This window comes from Perca flavescens, chromosome 24 (assembly GCF_004354835.1).
Source record: "Perca flavescens isolate YP-PL-M2 chromosome 24, PFLA_1.0, whole genome shotgun sequence".
NCBI lineage: Eukaryota > Metazoa > Chordata > Actinopteri > Perciformes > Percidae > Perca > Perca flavescens.
In genome coordinates this window covers 10,873,827-10,889,085 of record NC_041354.1, presented here as the reverse complement: position 1 = coordinate 10,889,085, position 15,259 = coordinate 10,873,827, and the positions used below count along the sequence as shown (strand labels likewise).

General features: G+C 41.1%; 1 protein-coding gene and 1 long non-coding RNA gene across 3 annotated transcripts; one reads left to right on the top strand and one right to left on the bottom strand.

The window, feature by feature from the left end:
- Positions 1–2,536: 2,536 nt before the first annotated feature.
- LOC114550944 (stomatin-like protein 2, mitochondrial) lies at positions 2,537–10,347 on the bottom strand. Its single transcript, XM_028571945.1, has 10 exons — positions 10,138–10,347; positions 8,843–8,995; positions 8,318–8,417; positions 8,135–8,193; positions 6,862–6,963; positions 6,614–6,748; positions 5,435–5,579; positions 4,818–4,897; positions 4,566–4,694; positions 2,537–3,157 (listed from the first exon to the last, which is right to left on the bottom strand). The coding sequence occupies exons 1-10, from the start codon at positions 10,177–10,179 to the stop codon at positions 3,041–3,043; spliced, it is 1,062 nt and encodes a 353-aa protein (XP_028427746.1). The 5' UTR covers positions 10,180–10,347; the 3' UTR covers positions 2,537–3,040.
- Positions 6,676–13,679, top strand: LOC114550945 (uncharacterized). Of its 2 annotated transcripts, none has more exons than XR_003691793.1 (3): positions 6,676–6,778; positions 11,854–11,987; positions 13,128–13,679. It is a non-coding gene; the product is annotated as an uncharacterized LOC114550945 (long non-coding RNA). The 2 variants fall into 2 exon arrangements; XR_003691792.1 differs by lacking the exon at positions 6,676–6,778 and adding an exon at positions 9,635–9,918.
- The last annotated feature ends 1,580 nt before the right edge of the window (positions 13,680–15,259 follow it).

Sequence of the window (15,259 nt, the reverse complement as noted above, 5' to 3'; positions counted from 1 at the left end):
CGTCCTGGTGGAGTGAATGAGAAAAAATACAAGAATGGAAGGATTGTATCTGGTGGGCGGAGTGAAGGATTTGAGGGAGATGATTCGTGCGTTATAGCTGATTGAACTGGCACACTTCTATTTTTCCCCAGAAATTGCAGGCTTTACAGTCTGCAGAAGCAGGCAGAGCCTTGGCACTGATACATTTCCTCTTAACACATGCCATCACTCTCCCTTTTATGTGATTTAAATTCACTCGAAAGGCTATTTTTGCTCTTTATAGCTTTTTCAAAAAGACATTCTCTCAGGCACAAAAAGAGGTTCAACAAAATCAGATAATCCTCACACGTTCCTTATCGCTCTTCCCTTTCTCACAGATTCGTTATCTTTGTCCTTCCGTCTTTGTCCTTCCGTCTTTGTGATTTCTCGTCATGGGAGCTGCTGCCGCCAAGACTTTAAAAATGTGTGTGTTCAGTAGCAGCCAGCGGTGATGAATGTGTGAGTTGCTTAACTGCAGCTCTAAGTGCCTTTTTATGAGCTGCTAATACCTTTGCAGTGTCTCTCTCTCTCTCTCTCTCTGCTGTTTCTGCTTCATGTCAGCTGTCGCCAATTCCTGCTGGTCTCTCTTCACCTCAGTAAGCACTGTTTCAATGTCAGGACTGGGCTCTGTGTGAGAGAGAGGGAGAGAAACAAAACCACTAAAAAATTGGGTCTCACACCTGCAGTTCCAAACACCTTTTCCCTTTTCCGCCCCTACTCCTTCACACTTTCTCCCTCCCCCTCTCACCCTCTTCTCTTGTTCTTTCTCCCTCTGGTTGTGCCGTTCAAGGTCCTAAAAATGGCAAACTTAACATACCTTCTTAACTCGACTGCCCCCAAGGCTGCAGGCATGTGTGTCTGTGTGTCTGTGTGTGTCATGAAGGATGAGGAGGAGAAGGGGAGGGCCAGGAGAGGTGAGCAGCAGCAGAAGCTTTGTCTAAATTATATCTTTTCTTTTTTTTTTTTTCTCTCTCAGGGCGAAGCAGTTACCGACAACTGTAAAATAAATTATGGGGAAGATGGACAGACAGACAGACAGACAGACGAGAAAATAAGGAGAGGGCCGACGACAAGGAAGGAGAAAGAGGTGTGTCTGGGAAACGCTCGAATGAGAAAACATCCGATTTTTGGGCCAGTCACTGCCAGCCTTTTCAAGGATTAAAGACGCACACCACCGCACACACACACACACACACACGCACGCATGCACGCACACGGTGGCAAGTGTCTGCTTGCAGTACGCTTTATGTGTTGAAATCCGTCGACCAAATTCCACATTCCAGTCATTGCTTTCTCCACTTCAACATGTGAGCTTGGAGCAAAGATTTAGAGAAGATAGAGAGAGAGAGAGAGGTTATCAGATTGTAATGCCGGGATTTCTCCCGTTTAATAGAAGTCTGTGGCACCAACAAATGAAGAGGTGTGCTGATATTCTCGAGGGTCTAATTTTTCACGTTTTTAAAAAGGAAAAAAAATCACCCGCTTCAAAGTGCACTTAAAATATGTATGAGATGGCATTCTCTCTGTCTGTCTACGAGGAAAGGATTAACTGTTCAAAGGGGAAGGTAAATTTAAACCTCTATGATAAAATATTTAATGATCACGACCCTCCCCAGAGGCTGACAACAAACCAAATGCAACTATAAAAGTCACGTCAAGTGAAATATTATTGAAAAAAATACTTTTCTTCCCATTACGTTGCTTATCTTGCGGGTGGTCCTCACTCTCAGGCCTACAGTGCGTTTCTTTTTAAATGATTCTGTCACAGACTAATAACCACGTACAACTTCTTCTCATACAGGTGCACATCTTAGAAAATGTGGGCCTTCATGTTGTCATAGCGGCCCTATTACAATGCTTTGAAAAATTGAAAGATATGTAGTCGAATTGTTCCGTTTTTAACAGCGATAACTGCTTTACGTCACAGGAATGAGTTTGGTTTGTGAAATAGCTGCCATGCTATGCCACAGATGAACTTTGTGAACCTGCTGAAAAACAAACTAATCTGAGAGTGGCTGCTCTTACAGTTTAAATATATGAATTTTAGTTGTTTTTTGTTTATTTGAATATATATTTTAAAACATTATGAAGGCTCATATCAGATTTTACTCAGAATAAGTCAATTATAGAAAAGTTTGTGTAGAATCTTCTCAAGAAAGGGAAACTATACACTTGCAGTAATTATAGGTGCGTTTATGGCAACTAGGAACTTAGAAACTGTTTCTGAATAGTAAAAATCCATTGGAACTACCCACCAACACCAATTTACACATCTGGAGTGGAAATAGAGAACTTCTCTCGGAGCTCCAGGTGCCATGTAGATCTGAGATGTTCTACAAATACAAACACTGGAGAAACCATACTGCTTCAATGTTAATAACACTATTATTATTAGTGGTAGTAGTAGTATTATTCTCGTTGCGCTCTGAAACAGATAAACTTTTATTTATTTTTTATATTTCTGAGTGCCCACATTTCCCTTAGTCAGTCATTATCCCAACATCAACAGCCAAATAAATACATTTTTATTTTTTATTTATTTGATACTGTAACATCCTAAAACTACAGGCTCTGAAGGGGATTAACCAAGTGATTTCAGGTTTTGAACTATATCCCGAACAACACTTACTTAATTTCTAAATGGCGGTTTGGAATATAGGAAATAAACGGAAAAAAACAACTGCTTTCGAAAATATATTCAATTATATTTTAAACAAATAATATCACAGCCAGCAAACGTCCATTTAAAGGCGACGTGGCAAACACCAACACAAGTAATATAATTTGTGGCTCAGTTTCTCGTTTCCCAGCCGTCGTCGCTCGGCTTCGTCTCGGTTTATCCGGTGCCGTTCCTCCATCGTGACTTCCTGTGCCCAGCGGTAGATAAGAGTGCCCTTTGCACCAGACACTGAGGGGAGTCCACACAGCAGTGCCATTGTACACAATTGTGGAGAAACCTCTTCCTCTTTTATTTATTTTTTCTGTGTCAGCTACAGTTTTAGAGCAGTCATGGCATCCACAGCTACTGAGCTGCTGTTGACTGGACCGGAGGCTCTTCACTTTCAGGTTCATCTGTCTTGGTCTTCATTCTCTCAACTCTTGGCCTCTGTTTGGCCAGCGTGCCGTAAATGGTCATGGCCTGAGGGTAGAAGAACCGGATGGAATGTGTTACCAACATGTTAGCGATAGCTTAGTATGTGATATTTCATGATGAAAACATACCAAACAATAGGGTAAAAAAAAAAAAAAAAAAAAAAAGTATCAGGATTTTTTGTCTTTTCCCTAGAATATTTTTTATTTATTCATTTTTTATTCAATGATTTGCCTAAATATTAGTTTATTCGATACTGCTGACGGCGACTACATCATATCCGTTTCCAGCAAAACGCAGAAAATACATGTTATGTTAAATGAAATAAGTGTCAGACTGGCTGACATGTGAGTTTTTAGAAATGTCTCACGTGGGTGGTGATACTGTGATACATCAAACAACGTGTCCCTGAGCAAGAACCTTAACCCATAGTTGCTCCAGAGGCGTGCGCCCTCTGACATATACAGTATATAGCAATTGTAGTCACTTTGGATTAAAGCGTCAGCTAAATGATATATTGTCTCCAGAAGTGTTTTATTCAACTTTTCTTTTTGTTATCCATCCATCTTCGTCCGCTCATCCAGTATCAGGTTGCGGGGGAAGCAGCTCCAGCAGTGGACCCCAAACTTCCCTTTCCTGAGCCACATTAACCTATTAAAATCGCAATACTTATGGAATTGCTATAAAAAAATAAATCGCAATACAAATCGAATTGGCTCCCGTGTATCGTGAAATAATCGAATCGAGACAAAAGAATATCGTCCCTAGCCTCGTGAGGTCCTGATCTCGCGAGCTCCAGTTTTCCACTCGCAGATCAGTCTGGCATCTTGAGGCAGAGAAAATTTGGAGCCGTTAGCCAAACGACCGGGCCAATCAGCGTTGGTTTTGAGGTGGGTTAGGTGGTGATAGACAGATGGTTTATCCAATCAGCTAACCAGTATTATCAGACAGCGGTAGCCCTAATTCTGTTAGCCGCTCGCTAATGCTTTTTTTCTCTTGGATCCTTCTTTTGGAATATGGTCCGGGAACCTGAAATGGTGTCTTTTATTCCTAAATTCTCGTTACACAAACGGCAAATATCCTTTACCGACATGTTTGCATGCTGAGCTAACGAGCTATGCTTTGCCTGCAGCAGCAGGGGCGGGCTTGTGGTTGTATTTTCATACGCTTCGTGGATCTGATTGGTTGATTTGGCCCGTCTATCACCAACATAGGTGACAGACCGATGGTTCATCCAATCAGCTAACCAGTATTTCCGCCCCTTCCCAAAAGTTCTCCAACGGAAAGTTCCCAGATGGATATGCCGAGCAAATGCGAAGCAATCCATCTGGCGGAGTCAGGTTATATCGTCCCAGGCCTACAATGACCATCATTTCCAAGATTCGTAAGATATTTTGTGGACAAAACATATTTAGAGTAAATCTCAAAGTCTATTAGTGGGCAGAAACCAGTATACCTGCGTGACCATTCCACTGATGTCACCAGTGTTGGAGGGCAGGAGCACAGTGTTGGACTCTTTGGCGAGGTTGGAGAAAGCAGAGACGTACTGTTCGGCAACACTCAGCGAGGCTGCAGCATTTCCGTTCTGTCGGGAACACAACCAACAATTCTGGTCACTGTGAAAGACTCGGAATGACGTCAAAATCACCCCAGGATCATCTCTAAATCCTTTTAATGACAAATGAAGCCGTGAAATCTACTTTGTTACCTGTTCACCCAGGGCATCTGACAGCAGACGAATAGCCTTGGATTTGGCTTCAGCTTTGGCTAACACAGCTTGGGCCTCACCTAGATACAACGCAGCAAAGTATCAACAAAAGTCGATTTGTTTTGGATTTACAGTATACTGTGGGCCTTTAAACCTACTTCTTCCACATTCCCCTTGATTCACTTCCACTCAAATGGGCTCCCATGTTTGCTTTGTTTAAAGTCGGAGTCGGGAGATCCTTGTGTAGTGTTGTAACACAGTCTGCAGGCACGTAATTAAATGCTTTTGTGGATTTGGCGTAATGACGGCCTAAGTCCTACGTTAACAAGACCTTCAATTACATAAGTGATTGCATGATTCATGCTTGTAACCGAGTCAATGGAAAATCCGAGTTGAAACTGTTTCTTTAAGTCAAAAGTCAAATGCACGGACGCCCGGGTAGCTCAGTTGGTAGTGGTTTATTCCTTTACGCAGAGGCCCAAGGTTCAAATCCGACCTGCGTCGATGTCCAGCATTTCCTCCCCCCCTCTCTCTCTCTCTCTCTCTCTCTCCCTCCCCTTTCACATCTAAGCTGTCCCAGTGATTAAAGGCGGAAATGAAAAGTCAAATGCACCAACCGGCTGCTTTGTTGATCAGCTCAGCCTTCTCTCCCTCTGAAGCGAGGATTTGGGCTTGCTTGTGACCCTCGGCGATGTTGATGCCCGCTTCCCGCGTCCCCTCAGACTCCAGCACTGTGGCTCTCTTCCTGCGCTCAGCCTCCACCTACACAGGAAACAATCACACAGGAAGGGATGCCAAATATTTCTCCTCCAGCCAAAAAGAAAACGGTCCTCAAATCAACCTGAGCCAATTTTCATAACCTCGAGGAACTATCAAGTGTAGTAGCAGTCTCTGATCGTCTTACTATTTATTATTAATTAAACATACACGTGTATCGAAGGGAATGACTGGAAAAGTGGAAGGCCCGGAAAGGCCAGAGAAATCGGACTCGGAAGTTCTAACTCCCCGCGTGCCCGTTGATGACCTAGGCAACCAGAATACCGTGAATGATGTACAGAGACGACTTAACTCAATCGCTTTTACTGAACAGTATTTGAAGTATTACAAACCCACGCGGGCTCAAGCAAAGACTTCGTATCCCTAGCAACCAGTGACTCAGTACGGAGCTCAGTTCCACGAAGCCCCCCCAAGCTCTGAGTCCCGAATGTACCGGTCCCTGCCCTCTTATCCTCTCCTCTTCGGATGCTGTCTTCCCTGTTGTCAGGCAGAATCTGTGTCTATGTGCGCTGCTATCTTCATCATAGCTGACTGTGCGTCTTCGGTCTAGTTTCACATCCTCTTCGTCATCTTTTCCAACGCGCCTGAACGCACACACACGTCGACCTAACTGCCGTTTCCTGTTGTTTCACTTCTCTGTCTGGGCCTCTGACGTGCAATCATAGTTCTAAACTATGATAAACTATAGTCAAAGCTTAAAGCTAAACCATCCTGTGCAACTGAGTCATTCTTCCATGTACAGAGGATATTGTAACCGTCTTATTTTTTAGCACGCTATGAGCAATGAGCACAAACACAGTAATTAATATGATTAGGTTATAATATTCCAACAGTATATAACATTACTAAGGTCACCTGAAAACGAGATGGTACTGCAAAAGAGGATTGCTAAATGCAGTACCCCTGAATTATAGGGATGGTTATGTGTGTGTGTGTGTGTGTGTGTGTGTGTGTGTGTGTGTGTGTGTGTGTGTGTGTGTGTGTGTGTGTGTGTGTGTGTGTGTGTGTGCGTGTCTTACCTGCATCTGCATAGACTCTTTAACACGAGGTGGAACCTGTATGTCTTTGATTTCATAACGCAGGCAGCGGATTCCCCACTCGTCTGACGCCTGGTTGATGGAGTGGACGATGTTGGAATTAAGAGACTCCCTTTCCTTGACAACCAGAGAGGCAGCAGGTTAAAGGTACATACCTGTATCATTATTTTGTCGCAATGTTTTGTCGCAAACCAAGCAGTGCAGATGTTTTTTGTTGTTGTTTTTTTTACCCTGAATACTTTATCCAGCGTGAGTTTGCCCAGTTCTGAACGCATTGTGGTTTGTGCAAGCTGAGTCACAGCATATTCTGGATCCTCTACACCATAACTCGCCTAGAGAGAGAGAGAGCGAGAGACACACACACACACCTATGTGTATCATTTTATGTACAGGTATAATACAACCAACTGGCGCCACCTGCTGGCAAAACACAGAGCTTCTTGATAGACCTTTTTCACAGCAGACATGTTGACATGTCATAGTAGGAAAAGCACAGGTGTGTTCGAAACCATTACAGATGGCTGCATTCCACTTAGGAGAGGCCCTGGTATTGGGCATGCTGACTCACTGAAATATCTTAAATCAAGGTCAGGTTAGCTCCGTTAGTGGTTAGCTCCAGTTAGCTCCGTTAGAGGAGTGGATGAGACTGCCACGCACAGGGGTAACAACCAGGCTTTGATAAATGACATTCGGGGAGCTTCCACAGCGGTGTGGCCGCGGTGTTTTGTACGGTTTTATTAGTACAGTTAATCCCAAGGCAAGAACACCAGCAATATGCTAGCTACTACTAACGGTAGCGTCAGAGCCTGAAGTGACTGTGCGAGACACACAGCGCAAGAATTCACGAGGGGAGGGGCTGGAGGCAGGTGGTCTGAGTGCGCTGTAAAAAATGTCGCCTATTCATGGTTTTAACACTAGGCTGCCCGCAGATGCGCCTGCCTATTAATCGGCTTGATGTACTGGGATATTGGCCGATGCCGATTATGTAAAAAAATGCCAAAAATCGGCCGACCGATTAATCGGTCGACCTCTAGTTCAGGTTATCATTTTCAGCTGTTCTTTTCCTACTATGACAAGTCAAAATGTCTGCTGTGAAAAAGGTCCATTACTACAAACCAGTGTTCATATAACAGATTTTTAACATCAACCAATTTTAACAATCAATTTATAGTAGTGTAAAATAATGTATGATTGTAAATATAGTGTGAGGGTCTGACAGCAGTTTTGATGCATTTGTGTACGTTGCTTAAATCATAATTTTCAAACGGTGAATGGAACTTTACATACTGTAAAAAGTGCAAGTAATCTAAATAAATGTTTTTTTGTTTTAATCATAGTATTTTTCTGGGTTAGGGTTTGATAGATGGGAAAAAGTGCAGTGAGTTAGTTATCAATAATATAATCACTATATGTTATCCCCCTACATAACCAACCAGGCACTAGTAGTAACAGAATGTTGGCTTGTACTTTTGAATATATCGTCACCTATTCTTACCAGCATACCTTAAAAGGATCTAAGATTCTCAAAAAAAGGACTCCGTCGATTTGCAGAGTCACGTTATCTGTGTAAAGACAGAGAACATGTTCATTCAGCCATGAAGATGGTTAATTCAACCATTAATATGCACAATTGTTTATGTCATTTGTTGCCTTCACTTTTCCAAAAATGGAAAACAATATACTTACCTAGGGAAACAGCTGACTGTTCAGGAACATCAATAACGATCTCTTTAAGGCTTTGTACATAACGAATTTGGTCAAGCATGGGAATGAGGACGTTCAGTCCCTATAAGAAAGGACAAAGGGTGGAATAAAATATAAGTATTAGTTCTCTATTAGGACTGCACAATATATTGTGTTTTTTATTGTTATTGTGATATCAACTGGCGCGTTAAACACATTTCAAAAGGCTGCAATGTCACAAAAGACATTTAGAGATTTTTTGCGTTAGTTGAAAGATGAAAATGATTTCCTTTCATTTGTTTTAAATTCAACAAGCAATTTGTTATATTTAGCAGAATACAGCAGAAATGTGCAGAACTTAGCACACTTTAATATCAGTTTTTATTTATCGCAAGTAATATTGTTGATTGCAGATTTCCCTCATATTGTGCAGCCCTATACTTTTATTAATATATATAGATGAGTTGTGGTCATGGAGAGATAAAGTAACGTCCTCGTATACAAGCTTTTTGAAACGAAAATAATTACTGGCTCTAAGATCCGGTGAAAGCGACCCATCCTCTCGACCACCCAGGCCTCCTGCTGGGGCACAAACAGGACTACGGTGTTCATGGGTAAGCGGGAGGCCCATCGTTGTTGTGCTGGAGTCACCCACAGCCTGGGCGCAGTCTGCTGAGAGGTCTGCAGAGACAGGAGACACACAGTGATGTACAAATCAGTTAGTCTGTCACAATAATACCCACACTTTTACTATCTCCGAGAACTCAATTTTGGTAACAGTGTTGCCAGATGTACCATAGTTATTGTATTTATATGATCATGTTGGCCTCTGGATGACAACAATGCCAAAAGTGCCATAATGTACGATGATATACAGCAACTATGAGATGGAGCTTGAACCTTTTCACTGAGGTAGCCTATGCTGTGGTCAAATCAAGTCGTTTTAAACGCACCACTTAGCCCAGTTATTTATTTAATTAACTAATGGCCTTCAAGCAGGATATCTTCCAGTCGTGCTGTCTTGTACTTTAGTTTTGTAATAGCAGGCTATTACAAACATTGTCAGACTGATGGACTTATGGAGACATACCTCCTTCCATGCACCACATCAGTTTGCTTAAAAAACAATGTTAATTTGTAGGCGTGTCAATAAAGTCATTTAATACGTGTTTTGTAAAATTACAGCCTATTTGTTCACTTGGTTATGACACGCGTACGATATTTTTTTTTTAAATAAAACAATGTTAAGCCTCTATAACGATAGTTTAACATTTCCCATCTGACAACACTGAAACCAGTGACTGTATGAATGGCTGAAACTGAAAGGTTGTGGGAAAACATCTGGTTGATGACGCCATCACGTCAATGAGTACCTCTTCGTGCTGGAGCTACAATGTTATTTCATCCGTACTAATAGCAGTGCAGTACGATAACAAACAAAAAAGTTCAGATACAATATTATTTATATCTAGCATATGTGCGCATTGTAATAGACCCATAAATAATATCTGTAAACGCTGTCACAAGCTGTTAAGACGCTGATTACGAGGTACGTATGGGCCAAAAGCACGCACTGCAACCAGTTTAACAGGAACAGCACCCAGGTAACGTTGTCTGCTTATGTTATTGAGAAAGTTCTGTGTTTACTGATATAACTGCACATATAGGGAGCTTAAATGTCAAGTGCTACCAGTTGAAATAACTGACTAATGTAACGTTAACTTCAACGTATTAAGTTAGCAAACAGCTAGCTAGGTAGCCAACCTGTTTGTCAACTATAACCACAGAAAGACTGTTGGTGCATGATTAAACAGTGTCCTTACCTTAAAAACGGCACCGCCGGCCCGACACAATGTCCGTAACATGTTTGGATAAAAGTAGTTAAATTTTATAGAAAGTCACAGAAATTTGAAGGTGCATGTGTTAAAGCCAAGGGCTCAGAGACATGTCATTTTCTGGATAGGCTGTCTCCATTGCTTTCTGCGTCAGCCATTAAATGTCGCAGTGCCCCCTACAGCTTGGGATGCTGCACTGCAGCGGAGTGTCCCAGTCATAGACGTAAATACATGGCTATGGTCCCAGTGCCCTCTGACCATTTTTTTTAATGATATACTCCCAGAAACTACCTTATGTGTTTTAAGGGACTGTATCAAAATAAACCTGACTCTTGAGAATAAACGTTCCAAGCACTGCTATCATAGTAAACATGTCAGAGTTATATGTAGATCTTCATATTTTGCCATTTCAAATTCCATTTAATAACCATTTTCTCATCCATTATGATTTACAGGCTTGCTTTGTATATACACGTGAGAAAGCCTGCCTTAAATCTATGAATTAATTATGCACAAAAGTATAGCGCTATAGTGAGTGTTTGTAATAAGTGTGTTTTAGTGCATTTGTTTTTATTTGACTTTTTGTATGGCATCATATTTCATTTAAATGCTAAACAGAATTGCAGCATGACAGAGAGTATACATTGCAGGATTTAATTTTTTCATTTGAATTGATTTTTAAATACAATCACTATTTTTTTAGTTTGACCTTATGCTTAATATAAAACACTCTGAGATACTGTGTATACATGTATCACACACTGTATCACAATAAGTTAGCATGCATTATTTAAAGCCTTGATAAGATGCACATGATCTTCTTTGTACATCTTGCCATTGGGCAGTAAACCCATGCAGTATTACCACTGTGCTATATCCAATGATTCATTTGTTAATTTCTACATTAGTAGCAAAGTATTTAAATGTGAAGCTTCAACTCATGATCAGTTTTACAACGGACCATGTACAGAAGACTTTTGAGCTGGCGAGTCTAGTGCAACACCACAAACTATTGTGTCTGTAAAATTCAAGTTGAAGTTTCCATCAATGCACAATTGTTGAGAGTTTGATGGGAATGAATTGGTATGGGTTGGTTATATAATCTGATGGTCTGTAGCTTCTCTGCTGTACCAAGAGGCAGCAACACCCCCTTGTGGCTACAGCCTGAGTATGCATGCCGTGCTATTCTGGGCCAAAACAGTAGGTTTGCTGAGACATATTTATCAAGAGAGTGTGTACTTGTTCAGCAAATCCACCCTTCACAGTTTATTATTATTTTACAGACTCATACCTTAAGAACTGCTGTGTAAAAATCACATTATTTTACCACTCTCTCTCTCTAGTTTAGTAAAATACATAAGACCTGTCAAGTACCAGTGTCTTGAATGGGACAGGAAGGTACATTACATAAGGAGAAGCAGGTATTTAGACAAAGGGAAAAGATACCAATACTCCTTTCTTTGTCTGATGAAGCTACCGCTTCAAATAACAAGTTCTTCGACACTGGTGCTCTAGTGCTACTGACCCTGATGGTGTCATGGCTGCTTAACTGTTAAGTCTCTTAACCCTAGTTTGCAAAAAAAAAAAAAACGTAGCCCAAAACGGTTTACTAACACCATAGGTTAAAATAGTTGGAGACTCAACTAGATTAAAGTCAACTGATTCAATGACTAACCTGGGAAGCTGCCCCCCCTTGTTTTCCAGGACCCAATGCTGTTTACAGGCTCCATGAGGAAGAACTTGGACCCTTTCAACCATCACACTGATGAAGACCTGTGGAAGGCTCTGGAGGAGGCTAGTATCCAATCAGCCTAGTATCCAATCAGCACACTCCAAAAGTTGAGTTTCTAGCTCATGTTGTCACGTGTGTCAGGCAAACTCACTCCGTGTTCACACACTGGGCCACCTGAATGAAAAAGATTGAAATGTTTGTGTGTGCGTGGTATGGGAGAGATAACATTATGTTTTTTTTTTATTCTTCTAAAAAATTATATATATATACTGTGTGTGTGTATGTACACACACACAGTATATATATATAATTTTTATATATATATATATATATATATATATACACACACACACACACATAATAGCATGTTAAAGTAGTCAAGTATTTTTGTTATTTAAGTCATTATTATTATTTATTATTAATGAATTTATTTATGAATTTATGAATTACAGTAGACCTAGATGTATTTAAATGTGAGGGCATACAGTGTGATTATAGCTGTAGAGGCAATCTTAAACATTTACCCATGTGTCAATGTCATCTGACATTTCAGGCCAGTAGAACTGTTTGCTGATGGCATCCCTGTTTGTTTTTTTTTTTTGGCCACAGTGCGCCCCTGTGCTGCTCTCGTGAAAATCGTTAAAAATTGTGTATAATCTAAATAATGTATGTCCTATAAATATGTGTATGTATGTAATCTAGCTAATGTATGTCCAATCTGTTTCTCATGTAAACTTGTGACAAATATTTCCCCGCTCAAAAATGGGACAGTTATTTTAACTTTTTAAATAACATTTTATTTACTCTTGGTTTAGATATCAGGACAACATGATCAACATCGCCCTCTAGTGGTGTGCAGTCGTATTTCGGCAGGCAGTCTTTTTTGGGCACAACACCGGCACTGAATCTTTAGTGGTACGGTGGAGTATCGGACCACACCGGCCTTCTTTCCCCCGTGGTTGCAGCCCTGATATTAATATGTATCACACATTTCATTTGTCACGGTCTTTGTGTCAGCTGGATTGCAATGCAGCTGCGTGCAGTTGACCTTAGGGTGCAGCTCAGATACTAAATGATGTTAACAAAACACTGCCTGTCCTCTGTATGTGAGCTACACTTCTCAGCTCTAGTAGCTTTACCTTGTGTCTCAGTGTCTTTTATTCCTCCTTAAGGAAGAGAAATGGCCACAAATGTATTGAAGCAGAATAATCCAATAAACTCTTGCTTTCTCTTGTTTTCTCCCCAGATGCGTGCAGAGTTTCCGGACCACAACGGAGAAGTTCCTTTTCAATTTATCAATTCAGTTTTAATTTCAATTCAGATTTTGAAAATGACAGCACCACAGAGGGATGGAACACTCATCCTCCAGTCTTCATGAGAGTTTAACCTTCACCTTAACTTGCTGAGCTCTGTCAAACGCTTGGAAAGGCTCTAGTTGTAAGATGTATTTATTGTTCAAACTACAGGGGAGAGAAATGAAAAACTGTCGAGACAAAAGTGGGATTGAATCCTTCAATCTCAGATTGTTGAGTCAGTAATTTATCTCAGTGAGCTATTCCTAATTAATCAATTAAGTAATCAACAAATAATACATTAATCAACCAATTAACAGCTCAATTAGCAGATCAATCAATCAACCAATAAATCAATACATTTTATTTGTCACATGAAATCAATTAGTCTACAAGAACATAGTTTGAACAACAAATAATAGAATGGAAACTTGAAATGCCAGTTTCAAGAATAGCTCACTGAGATAAGCTATTGACTCAACCATCTGAGGTTGAAGGATCAAATCCCACATTTGTCTTGACAGTTTTTCAACTTCTCTCCTCTGAAATGTGAACAATAAATACAACTTTCAACCAGTGCAGAGTATCAGATCAGATAGCTCAGCATGATAGAATGCTAGTTAGAGGACACGCAGGTCTAGGGTTCAATCACCCTGATGGACTGGTGTTTGTATCCTGCATTTCACAGAAAATTTCTTTCTTTCCTAAACCCAACAATTCGTCTTAACTGCGTACTGTATTCGCTGGAGGTGGCGGCTGAGGTGGCGGCAGAGTGGAATAGGCATCAGCCCCCCACCCAGGAGACCCGGGTTCACATCCAGCATGGCCCAGCAGGGTGCGCACAAGGTAAGGTAGGCACCACCCCCTCGGGGTGGTGCCTACCGAAGAGGGTGCTGCCCAGGGAGAGGGTGCTGCCCAGGGAGGCAGCGCCCACAAGCAACCCCAATACCACCCCAGAGGGGGAAACCCCAATGCCGCCCCGAAGGGGCGGCATTGGGGTTTCCCAACTGTCATAAACGGTGCGTTGCAACCCCTACGGGGTTGCAACGCACCTTACCTTTTGCCAACTGGAACAATAAATTTTTTTTCTAAGTGTCATAAGTACATCCCCAGTCTTTCACCCAGGAGAGCAGGGTTCATGTCCCATGTGTCATGGTTAAGTACTTTCCTAATCCCAACTGTCCTCAGCATCCTTATGGAGCCAAGTACAGTTGAGATTTGGAAAGTACTTCCATGACACATGGGACATGAACCCCAGTCTCCTGGGTGAAGGACCTTGTATTCCTGACTAATGAACCTCATCATAAGATGTGCTCCTCATGAGTATTGAACTCACAACCATTGTGTTCTTCCAACCAGCATTCTATCACACTGAGCTATCTGATCTGATACTCTATCCTGGTTGGAAGTTGTATTTATTGTTCATATTTCAGAGTTGAAGTCAGTAGCTTATCTCAGTGAGCTATTCCTGAAGCTGACATATCAGCTGTTGGTACAGTTATTTATTGTTCACACTTTGCATTTGTCTATTCCTATGTGTGTCCTATCTAAGTGTTTGCACATACACTGGCAGCAAGCAGGTCTTGAACCCGACAACGCGCTTGGAAGGGTACTTCCAAGTATTGCACACTCTCCGATAATTTATTTAAAGGTTTTACACCCAAAAAATGTACATCCACTTTTATGGACATTTTGTATGACTCTTACATTGATTTTTTCTTTTACATAACACATAATACTACTACTATTACTGCCTTTTTATGAGTACATACTATGTCATGGCTTTGTGCATTACTTTTTTAGATATACTATACTATGGCTTTTTATCACTATTTTCAACGTACTATAATATGGCTTTTTATCACTTTTTTTCGACATACTATACGGTTACTTTTTTACGCACAAAAATCATGACATACAATACTATGAGTACACTGTGAGTACAGTATGAAGAGGACATGAATGACGTGAAGGAACTTCTCAGTTGTGGTCCAGAAACTCATCTGGGGAGAAAACAAGGAGGAAGAGAGTTTATTGGATTATTCTGGGCAGCAGGTCAAACAAGCTATCCAACTTAACTGTAACT